At 35.7% G+C, this 16326-nt stretch overlaps 1 protein-coding gene across 3 annotated transcripts in view; it reads left to right on the forward strand.

Annotated features, from left to right (window-relative positions):
* Window positions 1-16326, forward strand: part of LOC148953946 (brefeldin A-inhibited guanine nucleotide-exchange protein 3-like) — a 143256-nt gene that overhangs the window by 62898 nt on the left and 64032 nt on the right. For all 3 annotated transcript variants that reach the window (XM_089086859.1, XM_089086860.1, XM_089086861.1), the window contains exon 8: window positions 6771-6903. In XM_089086859.1, coding sequence (XP_088942985.1) covers window positions 6771-6903 — 133 coding nt within the window. The remainder of the gene's footprint in view (window positions 1-6770; window positions 6904-16326) is intronic.

Here is a 16326-nt window from a genome sequence, read left to right on the forward strand (position 1 = left end):
GCAAGAGAAGAAGAGAAAAAAAGAGGATGTTATCTGAGAAGAAGACAATTGAACACATGGAAAAAGGTTTGATTGAGAAAAAGTCAGGTGAAAAGGAGAAGAGACAAGTAGCAGAAAGGTTTCTTCAAGAAGCTAATGAGAAGCTGAAAGAAGCCATAGATCCCAAAGACTTTGTAGAAATAATCCTGTCACAAAGTATGATCGAGGCTTTGAGCCGAAAGACGCGCGAAGAAGATGAGGCAGCTAGAGAGGCTGAGCGGATACAGAACAGGGTAAACAAACGAAAGTCGTCCTTAATTTCGTCATATTTTGCCAAAAAAAGTAACAAGTAGAGTAGACTATTTTTTACTATTTTATTTTTTAATTTTATAAAAATTAAACGCATTTAACTGAACTCATGAAAAAAAAACAAAAAAAAAAAAAAACAAGAAGAATATGGGCACAAGTGATGAAAACACCAACTGCCACTTTTTGTGTCCACGGACAGTTTCTGAGTGCACTTATCGTAAATTTAGGTTCATAAAAAGTGCAATCAAAAGTTCATAAAGTTCATATTTTTGTGGTCAAAAGTTCATAAAGATCATATTTTTCACAAAAAATCTAGTAGGAGGCTTGTAATGCAGAAGATGGAAGAATATAATGCAGATATAGTTGATCCTGAAGCGCCCCTGAAAAATCAAATAAATCTTAAGTTCTCTGAATGCTATGTAGTAAACATTTTGGTATTATAATGCAGAAGATAGATGAATATAATGCAGATATAGTTAATCCTGAAGCGCCCCTGAAAAATCAAATAATTCTCAAGTTCTCTGAATACTATGTAGCAAACATTTCGGTGTTATAATGCAGAAGATAGAAGAATATAATGCAGATATAGTTAATCCTGAAGCGCCCCTGAAAAATCAAATAATTCTTAAGTTCTCTGAATGCTATGTAGCAAACATTTCGGTATTATAATGCAGAAGATAGCAAACATTTCGGTGTTATAATGCAGATATAGTTAATCCTGAAGCGCCCCTGAAAAATCAAATAAATCTTAAGTTCTCTGAATGCTATGTAGTAAACATTTCGGTATTACAATGCAGAAGATAGAAGAATATAATGCAGATATAGTTGATCCTGAAGCGCCCCTGAAAAATAAAATAAATCTTAAGTTCTCTGAATGCTATGTAGTAAACATTTCGGTATTATAATGCAGAAGATAGAAGAATATAATGGAGATATAGTTAATCCTGAAGCGCCCCTGAAAAATCAAATAAATCTTAAGTTCTCTGAATGCTATGTAGTAAACATTTCGGTATTATAATGCAGAAAATAGAAGAATATAATGCAGATATAGTTGATCCTGAAGCGTCCCTGAAAAATCAAATAAATCCTGAAGCGCCCTGAAAAATCAAATAATTCTTAAGTTCTCTGAATGCTATGTAGCAAAAATTTCGGTATTATAATGCAGAAGATAGAAGAATATAATGTAGATATAGTTAATCCTGAAGCGCCCATGAAAAATCAAATAAATCTTAAGTTCTCTGAATGCTATGTAGTAAACATTTCGGTATTATAATGCAGAAGATAGAAAAATATAATGCAGATATAGTTAATCCTGAAGCGCCCCTGAAAAATAAAATCAATCTTAAGTTCTCTGAATACTATGTAGTAAACATTTCGGTATTATAATGCAGAAGATAGAAGAATATAATGCAGATATAGTTAATCCTGAAGCGCCCCTGAAAAATCAAATAACTCTTAAGTTCTCTGAATGCTATGTAGCAAACATTTCGGTATTAGAATGCAGAAGATAGAAGAATATAATGTAGATATAGTTAATCCTGAAGCGCCCCTGAAAAATCAAATAAATCTTAAGTTCTCTGAATGCTATGTAGTAAACATTTCGGTATTCTAATGTAGAAGATAGAAGAATATAATGCAGATATAGTTATATAATGCTGAAGCGCCCCTGAAAAATCAAATAAATCTTAAGTTCTCTGAATGCTATTTAGTAAACATTTCGGTATTATAATGCAAAAGATAGAATAATATAATGCAGATATTGTTAATCCTGAAGCGCCCCTGAAAAATCAAATAAATCTTAAGTTTTCTGAATGCTATGTAGTAAAAATTTCGGTATTATAATGCAGAAGATAGAAGAATATAATGCAGATGTAGTCAATCCTGAAGCGCCCATGAAAAATCAAATAAATCTTAAGTTCTCTGAATGCTATGTAGTAAAAATTACGGTATTATAATGCATAAGATAGAAGAATATAATGCAGATACAGTTAATCCTGAAGCGCCCCTGAAAAATTAAATAAATCTTAAGTTCTCTGAATGCTATGTAGTAAACATTTCGGTACTATAATGCAGAAGATAGAAAAATATAATGCAGATATAGTTGATTCTGAAGCGCCCCTGAAAAATAAAATAAATCTTAAGTTCTTTGAATGCTATGTAGAAAACATTTTGGTATTATAATGCAGAAGATAGATGAATATAATGCAGATATAGTTAATCCTGAAGCTTCCCTGAAAAATCAAATAATTCTCAAGTTCTCTGAATACTATGTAGCAAACATTTCGGTGTTATAATGCAGAAGATAGAAGAATATAATGCAGATATAGTTAATCCTGAAGCGCCCCTGAAAAATCAAATAATTCTTAAGTTCTCTGAATGCTATGTAGCAAACATTTCGGTATTATAATGCAGAAGATAGTAAACATTTCGGTATTATAATGTAGAAGATAGAAGAATATAATGCACATATAGTTAATCCTGAAGCGCCCCTGAAAAAACAAATAAATCTTAAGTCCTCTGAATGCTATGTAGTAAACCTTTCGGTATTATAATGCAGAAGATAGAAGAATATAATGCAGATATAGTTAATCCTGAAGTGCCCCTGAAAAATCAAATAAATCGTAAGTTCTCTTAATGCTATGTAGTAAACATTTCGGTATTATAATGCAGAAGATAGAAGAATATAATGCAGATATAGTTAATCCTGAAGCGCCCCTGAAAAATCAAATAAATCTTAAGTTCTCTGAATGATATGTAGTAAACATTTCGGTATTATAATGCATAAGATAGAAGAATATAATGCAGATAGTTAATCCTGAAGCGCCCCTGAAAAATCAAATAAATCCTAAGTTCTCTGAATGCTATGTAGTAAACATTTCGGTATTATAATGCAGAAGATAGAAGAATATAATGCAGATATAGTTTATCCTGAAGCGCCCCTGAAAAATCAAATAAATCTTAAGTTCTCTGAATGCTATGTAGTAAACATTTCGGTATTATAATGCAGAAGATAGAAGAATATAATGCAGATATAGTTAATCCTGAAGTGCCCCTGAAAAATCAAATAAATCGTAAGTTCTCTGAATGCTATGTAGTAAACATTTCGGTATTATAACGCAGAAGATAGAAGAATATAATGCAGATATAGTTAATCCTGAAGCTCCCCTGAAAAATCAAATAAATCTTAAGTTCTCTGAATGCTATGTAGTAAACATTTCGGTATTATAATGCAAAAGATAGAAGAATATAATGCAGATATAGTTTATCCTGAAGCGCCCCTGAAAAACCAAATAAATCTTAAGTTCTCTGAATGCTATGTAGTAAAAATTTCGGTATTATAATGCAGAAGATAGAAGAATATAATGCAGGTATAGTTAATCCTGAAGCACCCCTGAAAAATCAAATACATCTTAAGTTCTCTGAATGCTATGTAGTAAACATTTCGGTATCATAATGCAGAAGATAGAAGAATATAATGCAGGTATAGTTAACCCTGAAGCACCCCTGAAAAATCAAATAAATCTTAAGTTCTCTGAATGCTATGTAGTAAACATTTCGGTATTATAATGCAGAAGATAGAAGAATATAATGCAGATATAGTTAATCCTGAAGCGCCCCTGAAAAATCAAATAAATCTTAAGTTCTCTGAATGCTATGTAGTAAACATTTCGGTATTATAATGCAGAAGATAGAAGAATATAATGCAGGTATAGTTAATCCTGAAGCACCCCTGAAAAATCAAATACATCTTAAGTTCTCTGAATGCTATGTAGTAAACATTTCGGTATCATAATGCAGAAGATAGAAGAATATAATGCAGGTATAGTTAACCCTGAAGCACCCCTGAAAAATCAAATAAATCTTAAGTTCTCTGAATGCTATTTAGTAAACATTTCGGTATCATAATGCAGAAGATAGAAGAATATAATGCAGGTATAGTTAACCCTGAAGCACCCCTGAAAAATCAAATAAATCTTAAGCTCTCTGAATGCTAAGTAGTAAACATTTCGGTATTATAATGCAGAAGATAGAAGAATATAATGCAGATATAGTTAATCCTGAAGCGCCCCTGAAAAATCAAATAAATCTTAAGTTCTCTGAATGCTATGTAGTTAAGATTTCGGTATTATAATGCAGAAGATAGAAGAATATAATGCAGGTATAGTTAATCCTGAAGCACCCCTGAAAAATCAAATACATCTTAAGTTCTCTGAATGATATGTAGAAAACATTTCGGTATCATAATGCAGAAGATAGAAGAATATAATGCAGGTATAATTAACCCTGAAGCACCCCTGAAAAATCAAATAAATCTTAAGTTCTCTGAATGCTATGTAGTAAACATTTCGGTATTATAATGCAGAAGAGGAGACAAACTATTCTGTTGTTGTAGTCAGTTTAGAAGTAGAAATTTTGTGATAAGACTACAATTTTTATATTCACTTTTAGTTCAGTTGCATCCCTGCTCCTCCCTCCCTAACATCATCAGTAAAACACTGTTGTAGATTATAATTTTAATTAAAAAGAGCAATGTCTAACCATTAAAGAAGGAACAGAGGGTGTAGAAATACCGTGAAATCCCAGGGTACCATCAGTGTTAGATAAATTCTGACTTTGAAGTGCTAGAAACTCGAATTTTATCAAAATCAAGAGTAGATTGAAGACCGGAAATCTTAGAAAAAGTCCGGAAACCATAGTCTTACTTAGAAGCAGAAGGCCATCTCCATAAGCCAAATCAGAAATATACGTGAGCCCTATGAAATAATTTGAATTAGTTTTATCTAAAGCACCAGTAATACGTCCTTACCCCACTACGAGCACGGACGAAGAGAAAAATTTATCAATACGGAGGAAATATTTCTCGTAGCAAAAAAAAAAACGAAGAACAAAAACGGTAGAATTATTTGCACCGTCGTTAAAAAGAGAAAAAAGCAAACAGTTGACTCTGGACACTGGCCTAAAAAGGTACCAAGAACATACATACAGTGGAGATTTCTCTGTCAGACTATTTTTGTTTATGAAAGAAGAAAGAATTTGGTGTGAATCGTGACAACCAATACCAGAAAACCAAATTGATTCGATCTAAAATTTACACCTCCATTTGAATGAGGTAGTAATATATATATACATGCTTTAGATTCCTTCACGTTTTAAAGTTAAAGTGACATTACCGCACAGAAAGATGTTGGGAACCATAGAAGATGTTAAACATATTTGGAACAAAACCTGTCATTAAAATAAGAAAACAACGCATTTCGGACTTCTGTTGTTAGTGCTTACTCAATCAGTATCAATTGTTGAAGATTTAAGTTCCTTGATTGCATTTACAAGGGTAAGAACTGAGACTTGAGAACTATAGCCTCGATGAAGCAAATGTGGCAGAACTTTAGAAAGTAGGCATTTAAAAGCAAGAATTGCAATTATACCATATTGAATTAGAAATATTATCACTATTATCAAAATCAATACTATCTTATTTCCCAGAATTGATCACTTTACACTAGTCCTATTTGGTGTTGGAAACTCTTTAACTCTAAAACGTATATATCTAAGAATCTTTTTGGATTCATTCTTTGTTTTCTGTTTTGTATCCGTCACACAGTTGAGGCGGCTCTCCCACAACCCGCTCAATTTCTAGCCAAAATTCAGCCTTATTTTTATAGCTCATTTATTTCCCACTGGTAGCCTAAATAGGTTTTCTAGTTTTAAGGCGAATGTATACCCCGGTAGCAGGAATCTTTTCTGCGTCGTTCATACATAAAACTGTGTCATTATATTAACTCTTGAGATGCCGCTTACCACCCTTTACTTTCTACTACCCTTACTACCCTTTGTACACGGACATAACTAAGCTGTCTTCACAAATTCGTTACATATAAAGCATTATTGGGTCTATTTCAGTTGCTACGTTTAAACCGTCTAGATTTCTCGAGAGGGGGCAACACTACAAGGACTACATTGTAGATAAGTAACAAGTGAAATTGATTGAGGATCCGGAACATCAGTCTCTGTGTAAACTTTTGCTTCTGTGTAATGTAACAATGACGAACACAAAGCATAATGTATATTAGAAATACTGTCAGACTGCCAATATAACAATATGACAAATCGTTCGTAGTAAAGACGAAAGATAGACCAGAATTTTTCAATAAAAACTAGATTTTTTTCTGCTAGAACGTTTATTGCATCTGACTAATAATTATTGAAATCCTTGAAAGAAAAAGCTTATAATTTGCTCTATAATGTGTTTTTGATGAGCAAAATCGATTGATATTTTATCTTCTTCTGGAAAAATTCTCTGGGTTCAATAAATTCTAGCTGCTTCAAAAGACCACGGAACCAAGTTTACATTTTCCTTATTAACTATGGGTCAGATTTTGATGTCAATCCAGTGTTTTAAACTGATATAAATAAAACAACAAAACAAACTATATGCTGTATGTGATGCAACTTGATTTTGATCGATCTTGATTCTTTTTAAGAGTTTCCCTGGAATTGATTCGGATTTTTGGAAGTATTCAGCATATTCGCCCTGTACTCGAGTCTCTGCTGCATAGACTACTGATTTCTGCCCTCCCGGAAGACAGATGTGAGACTTTAAAAAGCTTGAACTCAGTAAGTTTACTATTTAAGTTTCGATTTCTAGTTTTGCCCCCCCCCCCTGTTTATACTTATCACCATTGGCATATAAAGAAAGGGGAGGGGACTCCCTCTTTGAGATTAGATTAGAGGACCATCCTCAACAATAATGTTCTCAATCACTAGGGCTCGGATCTGCATGCAGATCCAAATTTTGAATAACTTTATTTTAGATCTTTAAACAAACAAACTGAACCAATACAATTTTTTCTTGTCATTTTTGTCTTGATCTTCTGTTTGTTTTTTTTTTTTTTTTTTTTTTTTTTTTTTTTTACGGGAAAACATTCATCCGCTACTTTGTAAGAACTAAAAAGGAATGAAGTTAAATGCTTGAAACCAGTTGTATTTTCCCCTCTCAATTCACTGAATTCCCTCTCCATTGCCACTGAATCTCCAGAGGGTTCTGAAGGGACAGAGGGAAATCCCCAGAGCGGGCAGTCTCCATTCCCCACACTATTGGTGTGGTTTTCAAGATGTTTGGTCTCCGAAATACCTGTATATTCTGAACCAGAGACCGGGAAACAAAAAGGGCTGTGACATTAAAGTAGGAATTGTGGAAATGTGAAATGGAGACAATGAATAACATTTTTGAGTCTGAAATATGCAGCCAGAAAGCATAATAGTAAGATATTGTATTGGCATCAGGGCTGTATCGGGGGGTGGGGTCAAACCCCCTAGCCCCCCCCCTCTTAGATATGGCCCTGATTGACATGTTAAAAATTTAGGAGAAAATAGACAACCTGGATTGGTCCTAGCTAGAAATAGGAGCGGGAACTCAATTGGTGGTAAAAAAAAAGTACTAAAAAGTGATGAGCGGAACATTTTGAACATGTGTTTAAATAGGGGTTTGACATTCTTTTCTGGCTCTAAATAAAAATAAGCTAAAATTTGAAGATTAAAAGAATGTTTGCGTCAGTGACGTTTTCATTCTAAAGCAGTGTTATAGGTAATGCTCTTTCATCAAATGGAATGCCAATTACCTCAATAGATAACAAATCGTTTTTGGCCTGTTTCTCAATAGTTTTTGCAACTTGTTAAATTTGGACGTTGAGCTAGTTTACGATGATTACGATGACATTTCTTTGATTCTTCCAACTATTTATTTTTTATTTGTGATGCAATTAAATAAGTGTTCAGAACAATTTATGATCGCAAAAACTCGCTGATCCGAGGCAGCGCTAAAGCGTTGCCTATAGTAAAGACCATCAGACTTCTATGTTTTATTATTTATTTATTTTCCCCAGAGACACCGTATGGAAGGGATGGTCTTATTAACTTTGGAGGGGGCTCATTCGATTGGAAATCAGAAGTTCTAATGCCATTTTTAACAGTCAAAAGTGATTGGTGGGCAACTAACCCCCGCCCACTTCTTCTTTTTCCCAAAGGGATCCGATCGAAATTCTGAGATAGCCATTTTGTTCAAAATAGTTCAGAGATCAGATAACAAAAGTTTCAGGTTTAACACAACCCCAAAGCCTTGGGGCAAATGTTGTAAGTTATGCCCGGGGGTGTATAAGGTTTTTCTGGAAGTACTGGTTGTATAAACTGAAGAGAAGCCTCATATGATTGGAAATTGAAAGTTCTAGTTTCCTTTTAAGAGTAATTAATTCAAATAAACTTTCCGAAAAATAAGTTTTTCGAAGAAAATTAAAGGCCATTTTAAACTTAAGCTCAGCAGATACAAATACCTGTTAAAATTCAAACTCAAAACGACCAGAAATTACTATTAAAGAATAAATGAAACCCAAGACGAGGATAAATTAAATAAACAATCATAGCAAAAAACATACAACAAGTAATAATATAAATGAATAAATAGATCTTAAAGCGAGTAATGCTTAGATTGAATATGCACATCAAGCTTGAAACGAACAAAAATCGCTACAAACAAGAGTTTGGGTATCATCCCCTTACCTTACTTTGAGAGTCTAAAATTTGATCTGTCATTTGCGCTCTACTGCAAAACAATTTTTAAACAAACACTATCCCTCGTACTTAATATTGAAAATAAACATGAAAATTAATGTAAAATTTTGAACTGATGAGCTTTCAGCAGTTAATATCATTATACTTCAAATATTCAGTTTAATTTATTAGTTCTTTCTAAAGCTGTTCAAGACGAATATAGTTTCACTACAAAGTGGAGTTTGGATACTGCCCTCTTCCTTAACTGTAAATAAAAACCAAAACCCTACTGCGTCATTGGTGCTTTACTGAATACGAATTATATTGAAAATATTTTCTTTTCCAGTTCTTACAGCATTGAAAATAAAATAAAATTACAGTTAAATAAATTCCTGAACTGATGGATTTTTCAATAATTAAGATCATTACAAATCAAATATTCAATTTGATGTTGTTCATACTTTCTAACACTGCTCAAGAAGCATATCGTATTAAGTAAAGCACAAATGACGCAGTAGGTTTTAGACTTTTGCAGTAAGAGACGGAAGCGACATCCATGCTCGGGTTTGTAGTGATTTTTGTTCGTTTCAATCTTGATTTGCATATTCAATTTAAGTTTCTCTCGTTTTAAGATTTATTTATTCATTTACATTAATATCTATTGTATGTTTGTTTGCATTGATTGTATATTTAGATTTTGTTTTTTTTAACTTTCTTTTATACTTCAATTGCAAAATATTTTTTTTTATTTTAAGCTTGATTTTCATATTCAATTTAAGCATTACTCGCTTTAAGATCTATTTATTCATTTATGTTATCACTTGTTGTATGTTTTTTGCTGTGATTGTTTATTTAGTTTCTGATTTGTTTTGGGTTTTATTTATTCTTTAATAGTAATTTCTGGTCGTTTTGAGTTTGAATTGTAACAGGTATTTGTATCTGCTGATCTTAAATTTCAACTGACTTATACTTTTCTTTGAAAAACTTAATTTTTGAAAAGTTTTTTAATTCATTTTTTTTCGTTTTTGATAACCAAAAGTTTCACGTTTTATAAAGATTTCTTATTTTTAAATATAACTTTAAAAAAAAAATCAAATGTTCATCAAAGTATCAAAACTGGTATAAAAGTAGCAATTTCAAAATGAAAAATGGGTTTGTGTCAACCTCGGAGTTTTTATTATCTGATGTTTGAACTATTTTTAACAAAATGGCTATCTCAAAATCTTTATCGGATGGTTTTGGGGAAAAAGGGCGTGAGGGGGGGGGGATAATTGCCCATCGGTCTCTTTTGACTCTTTAAAAGTGAACTAAAACTTTCTATTTTCAATCAAATGAACCCTCTCTGGAGTTCATACTAGCATCCCTTCTATAAGAACCATATATATCCCCGGAGTATAACTTACAACGCCTGTCCCTGGGCCCGGGGGGGTTGTGTCGACCCCAGAGTTTTAATACCTGAGATTTGAACTATTTTAGAAAAAAATGACCACCTCAAATTTTTATCGGATGGGTCTATCCATCCGATAAACCCAAAGGCGTGGAGGGTGGGAGGGGTTAGTTGCCCTCCGATCTTTTTTTACTCTGAGAAAATGAACTAGAACTTTTAATTTCTATTCAAATGAACCCTCTATGAAGTTTATACGAGCATCCCCTTCATAAGAACCATATATGGCCCCAGGAAATAGCTTACAATGCCTACCCCCTCGGCCCTGGGGGGTTGTGTCGACACCGAAGTTTTTGTTATCTGACCTTTGAACTATCTTAAAAAAATGGCTATCGCAAAATTTGTATCAGATGGGTTTAGGGAAAAAGGGGATGGGGGGGGCTAGTTGCCCTTAAATCTCTTGACTCTTAAAAAGTGAACTAGAACTTTCAATTTCCAATCAAATGAACCCTCTATGAAGTTTATACGACCATCCCTTTCATAAGAACCATACATACCTTTACGGCATAACTTAGAACGCCTTCCCCTGGGCCCTTGGGGGTTGTATTGAAACCGGAGTTTTTCTTATCCGACTTTTGAAGTAGTTTTTTTAACAAAATGTCTATCTCAAAATTTTCATCAGATGGGTTTGGAAAAAGAAGGCGTGGGGAAAGGGGGGGCTAGTTGCCTCGGATTTTACTATTAAAAAGTGAACTTGAACTTTAAATTTCCATTTAAATGAACCCTCTCTGAAGTTCAAACGAGTATCCCTTTCATAATGAAACATACATGCCCCTGGGCATAACTTACAAAACCTGCCTCCAGGCCCTAGGGGGCTGTGACGACACCTGAGTTTTTGTCATCTGACTTTTGACTTTTGATGACTTTTGGGAACAGTTTTGAACTTAATGGCTGTCTCAAATTTTTATCGGATGTATTCGGGAAAAAAGGGGCGTGGGGGGGCTAGTTGCCCTCCAATCTCTTTTGACTCTCAAAAACTGAACTAGAACTTTCAATTTCCAATCAAATGAGTCCTCTCTGAAGTTTTTACGGGTATCACTTCCATAAGAACTATATATTCCCCCAGGGCATAACTTACAACGCCTGCCCTCTGGCCCTGGGGGGCTGTGTTGACCCCGGAGTTTTCGTTGTATGGTCTTTGAAGTATTTTTGAAAAAATGGCTGTCTCAAATTTCTTATCAGATGGGTTTGAGAAAAAAAGTGCGTGGAGTGGGGGGGCCTAGGTGCCCTCCAATCTCTTTTGACTCTTAAAAAGTGAAATAGAACTTTCAATTTCCAATCAAATGAGCCCTCTTTGAAGTTTATACGAGCATCCCTTCCATAAGAACAATAGGCTATATGCCCCAAGGGCATAACTTACAACACCTGGCCCCGGGCCCTGGGGGGTTGTGTCGACACCGGAGTTTTGTTATTTGATCTGTGAACTATTTTTACCAAATAACTATCTCAAAATTTTCATCAGATGGGTTTGGAAAAAGAAGGCGTGGGGAAAGGGGGGCTAGTTGCCTTGGATCTCTTTTGACTATTAAAAGGTGAACTCGAACTTACAATTTCCAATCAAATGAGCCCTCTTTGAAGTTTATACGAGCATCCCTTTCATAAGAACCATACATGCCCCAGGGCATAACTTACAACGCCTGCCCCCGGGCCCTGGAGGGTTGTGTCGACACCTTAGTTTTTATTATCTGACTTTTGAAAAATTTTAAACTTAATGGCTGTCTCAAATTTTTTATCTGATGCATTCGGGAAAAAAGGGGCGTGAGGGGGAGGGCTAGTTGCCTTCCAATCTCTTTTGACTCTCAAAAGTTGAACTAGAACTTTCAATTTCGAATCAAATGAGCCCTCTCTGAAGTTTTTAGGAGCATCCATTCTATAATAACCATATAGTCCCCCAGGGTATAACTTACAACGCCTACCCTCTTGCGCATGGGGGGCGGGTCGACCCCGAAGTTTTGTTGTATGGTCTTTGAACTATTTTAAAAAAAATGGCTGTCTCAAATTTCTTATCAGATGGGTTTGAGAAAAAAAGTGCGTGGCGTGGGGGGGGGGGCTAGGTGCCCTCCAATCTCTTTTGACTCTTAAAAAGTGAAATATACTTTTCAATTTCCAATCAAATGACCCTTTTTGAAGTTTATACGAGCATTCCTTCCATAAGAACCATAGGCTATATGCCCCCAGGGCATAACTTACAACGCCTGCCCTCGGGCTCCAAGGGGTTTGTTTCGACACCGGAGTTTTTGTTATATGATCTTTGAACTATTTTCAACAAATAGCTATCTCAAAATTTTCATCAGATGGGTTTGGAAAAACAAGGTGTGGGGGAGGGGGGGGGGGGCTAGTTACCTCGGATCTCTTTTGACTATTAAAAAGTGAACTCGAACTTACAATTTCCAATCGAATGAGCCCTCTCTGAAGTTTATACGAGCATCCCTTTCATAAGAACCAAACTTACAACGCCTGCCCCCGGGCCCTGGAGGGTTGTGTCGACACCTGAGTTATTTTATCTGACTTTTGAACAACTTTAAACTTAATGGCTGTCTCAAATTTTTATCTGATGCATTCGGGAAAAAAGGGGCGTGAGGGGGGGGGCTATTTGCCCTCCAATCTCTTTTGACTCTTAGAAACTGAACTAGAACTTTCACTTTCCAATTAAATGAACCCTCTATGAAATTTATACGAGCATTCCTTTCATAAGAACTATATATTCCCCCAAGGCATAACTTACAACGCCTGCCCTCGGGCCCTGGGGGGCTGTGTCGACCCCGGACTTTTCTTTATATGGTCTTTAAACTATTTTTTTAAAATGGCTATATCAATTTCTTATCAGATGGGTTTGAGAAAACAAGTGCGTGGAGTGGGGGGGGGGGTGGCTAGGTGCCCTACAATCTCTTTTTACTCTTAAAAAGTGAAATAGAACTTTCAATTTACAATCAAATGAGCCCTCTTTGAAGTTTATACGAGCATTTGCTTCCATAAGAACCATAGGCTATATGCCCCCAGGGCATAACTTACAACGCCTTCCCCCAGGCCCTGGGGGGTTGTTTCGACACTGGAGGTTTTGTTATATGATCTTTGAACTATTTTTAACGAATTAGATATCTAAAAATTTTTATTGGATGCATTTGGGGAAAAGGGGGGTGGAGGGGCTGGTTACCCTCCGATCTCTTTTGACTCTTAAAAACTGAAGTAGAACTTTCCATTTCAGATCAAATGAGCCCTTTCTGTAGTTTATATAAGCATTCCTTCCGTAAGAACCATATATGCACCCGGGGCATAACTTATAACCCTTGCCCTGAAGACTGTGGGGGAGTGTCCTGAAAGATATCATTTCCAGAACTTTCAACTACGTTGATCAAAATGACAATTTCAAAATTTTGATTGGATGTGTTTGGGGAAATGGTGGACGTAGAAAGGGTGTTAATTGCTTTCCAATCACTTTCGACTATTAAATAGTACACTAACCATTTAAATTTCCAATCAAATGAGCCCTTTTTGAAATTTCTACGACGACGCTTTCTATAAAAACCTTAAATGCCCCCAGGGCATAAGTTACAACCCTTGCCCTGAGGGCTATGGTGGTTTTCATCCTTAAAGACCTAATTTCCATAATTATTAAAAAGGGCACTAGCCCTTTGAATTTCCAATCGAATGAGCCCTTTTTGAAGTTTCTACGACAAAGCTTTTTATAAAAAGCTTATATGCCCCCAGGGCATAACTTAAAACCCTTGCCCTGAGGTCTGTTGGGAGTGCCCTTCTCAAAAATATAATTTCTATCTGGAAATCAACTACGTAGAACAAAATGGCTATCTCAAAATTTTGATTGGATGTGTTTGGGGAAATGGTTGGCGTGGAAGGGGTGTTAGTTGCCTTCCAATCTTTTTTAACACTTCAAAAGGGCACCAGAACTCTCGATTTCCTATCGAATGAGCCCCCTTTGAAATTTATACGACGACCCCTTCCATATGAAGTGCCTCTGGGAATAAATAAATAAATAATAAAACATTGGAGCCACATGGCCTTTACTATAGGCAACGCTATAGCGTTACCTCTGAAAAGTGATCAGAGGGCAACTAAACCCTCCCCACGCCCTCTTTTCCCCAAATGCATCCGATCGAAATTTTGAGATAGCCATTTTGCTAAAATAGTCCTAAGATCAGATAACAAACACTGGGGTCGACACCCCCTTCCCCAGACGGGGACCTCTGGGGGGCGACACCCCCCTACCCCAGACGGGGACCTCTGGGGGGTCGACACCCCCATTCGCCATGGGCATATAAGGTTTTTATGGAAGGGGTAGTCGTATGAACTTTGAAAGAGGCTCATTTGGTTGGAGGTTAAAAGTTCTAGTTCCCTTTGTAAGAGTCAAAAGGGAACGGAGGGCAACTAGCCCCCCCCTCCTCACGCCCTCTTTTCCCCAAATGCATTTGATCGAAATTTTAAGCTAGCCACTTTGTTCAAAATATTCCAAAAATCATTTAACAATGCCTCCGGGGTTGACATAACTCTGCAGAGCATGGGGGCATTGGTTGTAAGTTTTAACCTGTGGTATATACGCTTTTTATGGAAGGGGTGGTCGTATAAACTTTGGAGGGGGCTTATTTGATTGGAAATGACAATTTTTGGGTCCCTTTTTAAAAGTTATCGAAGGGCAACTAGCTCTCCCCCCCTCCACTTCCTCTTTTTCCTAAATGCACCCCATCGAAATTTTGAGACAACCATTTTGTTCAAATTAGTCTGAATATGGCCTCCAGGTTGACACGACCACCCAGAGCCTGAGGGCAAGGGTTTTAAGTTATGCTCCAGGGGCATATAAGGTTCTTATGGACGGGTTGGTCGTATAAACTTTGTAGGGGCTTCTTGATTGTAAATTGAAAGTTAGTTTCTTTTTAAGAATCAAAAGGGATTGGAGCCCTCTTTTCCCCAAATGATCCGATCAAAATTTTGAAATAGCCATCTTGTTCAAAATAGTCCTAAGACCATGTAACAATTTCTCCGGAATTGATACAACCACCCAAAACCTGGGGGAAAGGGTTATAAGTTATGCCCCGGGGAATATATGGTTTCAAGGGGTTGGTTTATGGGGTTGTCGTATAAACCTTGAAGGAGACTCATTTGATTGGAAATTGGAAGTTCTAGTTCGCTTTTTAAGAGTCAAAAGTGATCTGAGGGCAACCTGCCTACCCTCACACCCTCCTTTCCCCAAATTAGTTCGATCGAAATTTTGAGATAGCCATTTTGTTCAAAATAGTCCAAAGATCTCATAGTAATGGCTTCAGGATTGGCACAACCCCCCAGAGCCAGGGCATAAGGGTTGCAAATTATGGCCCGGAACATATATGGTTCTTATGGAAGGGGTGGTCGTATTAATTTCGGAGGAGGCTCATTTGATTGGAAATTGAAAGTTTTAGTTCCCTTTAAGTATCCAAATTGATCGGAGGGCAACCAGAACCCCCCTCCTTGCACCCTTTTCCCCCAAATGGATCTGATCAAAATTTGGGAGTAATTGTCACATATTTACCATACTGCTATAAATAGTCCATTATCACAGGCAAGGTAGATATGTAAATTTTGCTTGTTACAGAAGTTTTCACAGATCGTAGTTATTATAAATGTTTTCAATACAAAATATTTTCTTGTTACAAAATATTTTTCCCGATTATTATCTTTTTAGAGAGTAATACTCCTTGGTATAGTATCACAGATTAATTTGATATAATGTTTCAGTAATAAATTTGCGAGCCTTGGATATTATAACAAAATTAACTTACGTTTTCCCTAAATTCCATTGTTTAAAACTATAATTAAATAGCAGCTATGAAAGTCCAAAATGAAATGAGTTTTCAATTACTGTTTCTTCTCAAATCTGGCGTTGTCCTATTCGTTGCTTATTATTTCAATGTTTTCCAAAAATAATGTCATTAGTCAATGTTCTACATCCTCTGCTGATTCATTGATTTTAAATAACTTATGTGTCAAATGATAATTTATTTATTTACCAAAATTTTGGAAAAGCCATCTTGTGCAAAATAGTTGAAAAGTTGAATAACTAC

Source organism: Artemia sp. Qi Xiang Cuo, chromosome 3 (genome assembly GCF_049724085.1).
Source record: "Artemia sp. Qi Xiang Cuo chromosome 3, ASM4972408v1, whole genome shotgun sequence".
NCBI lineage: Eukaryota > Metazoa > Arthropoda > Branchiopoda > Anostraca > Artemiidae > Artemia > Artemia sp. Qi Xiang Cuo.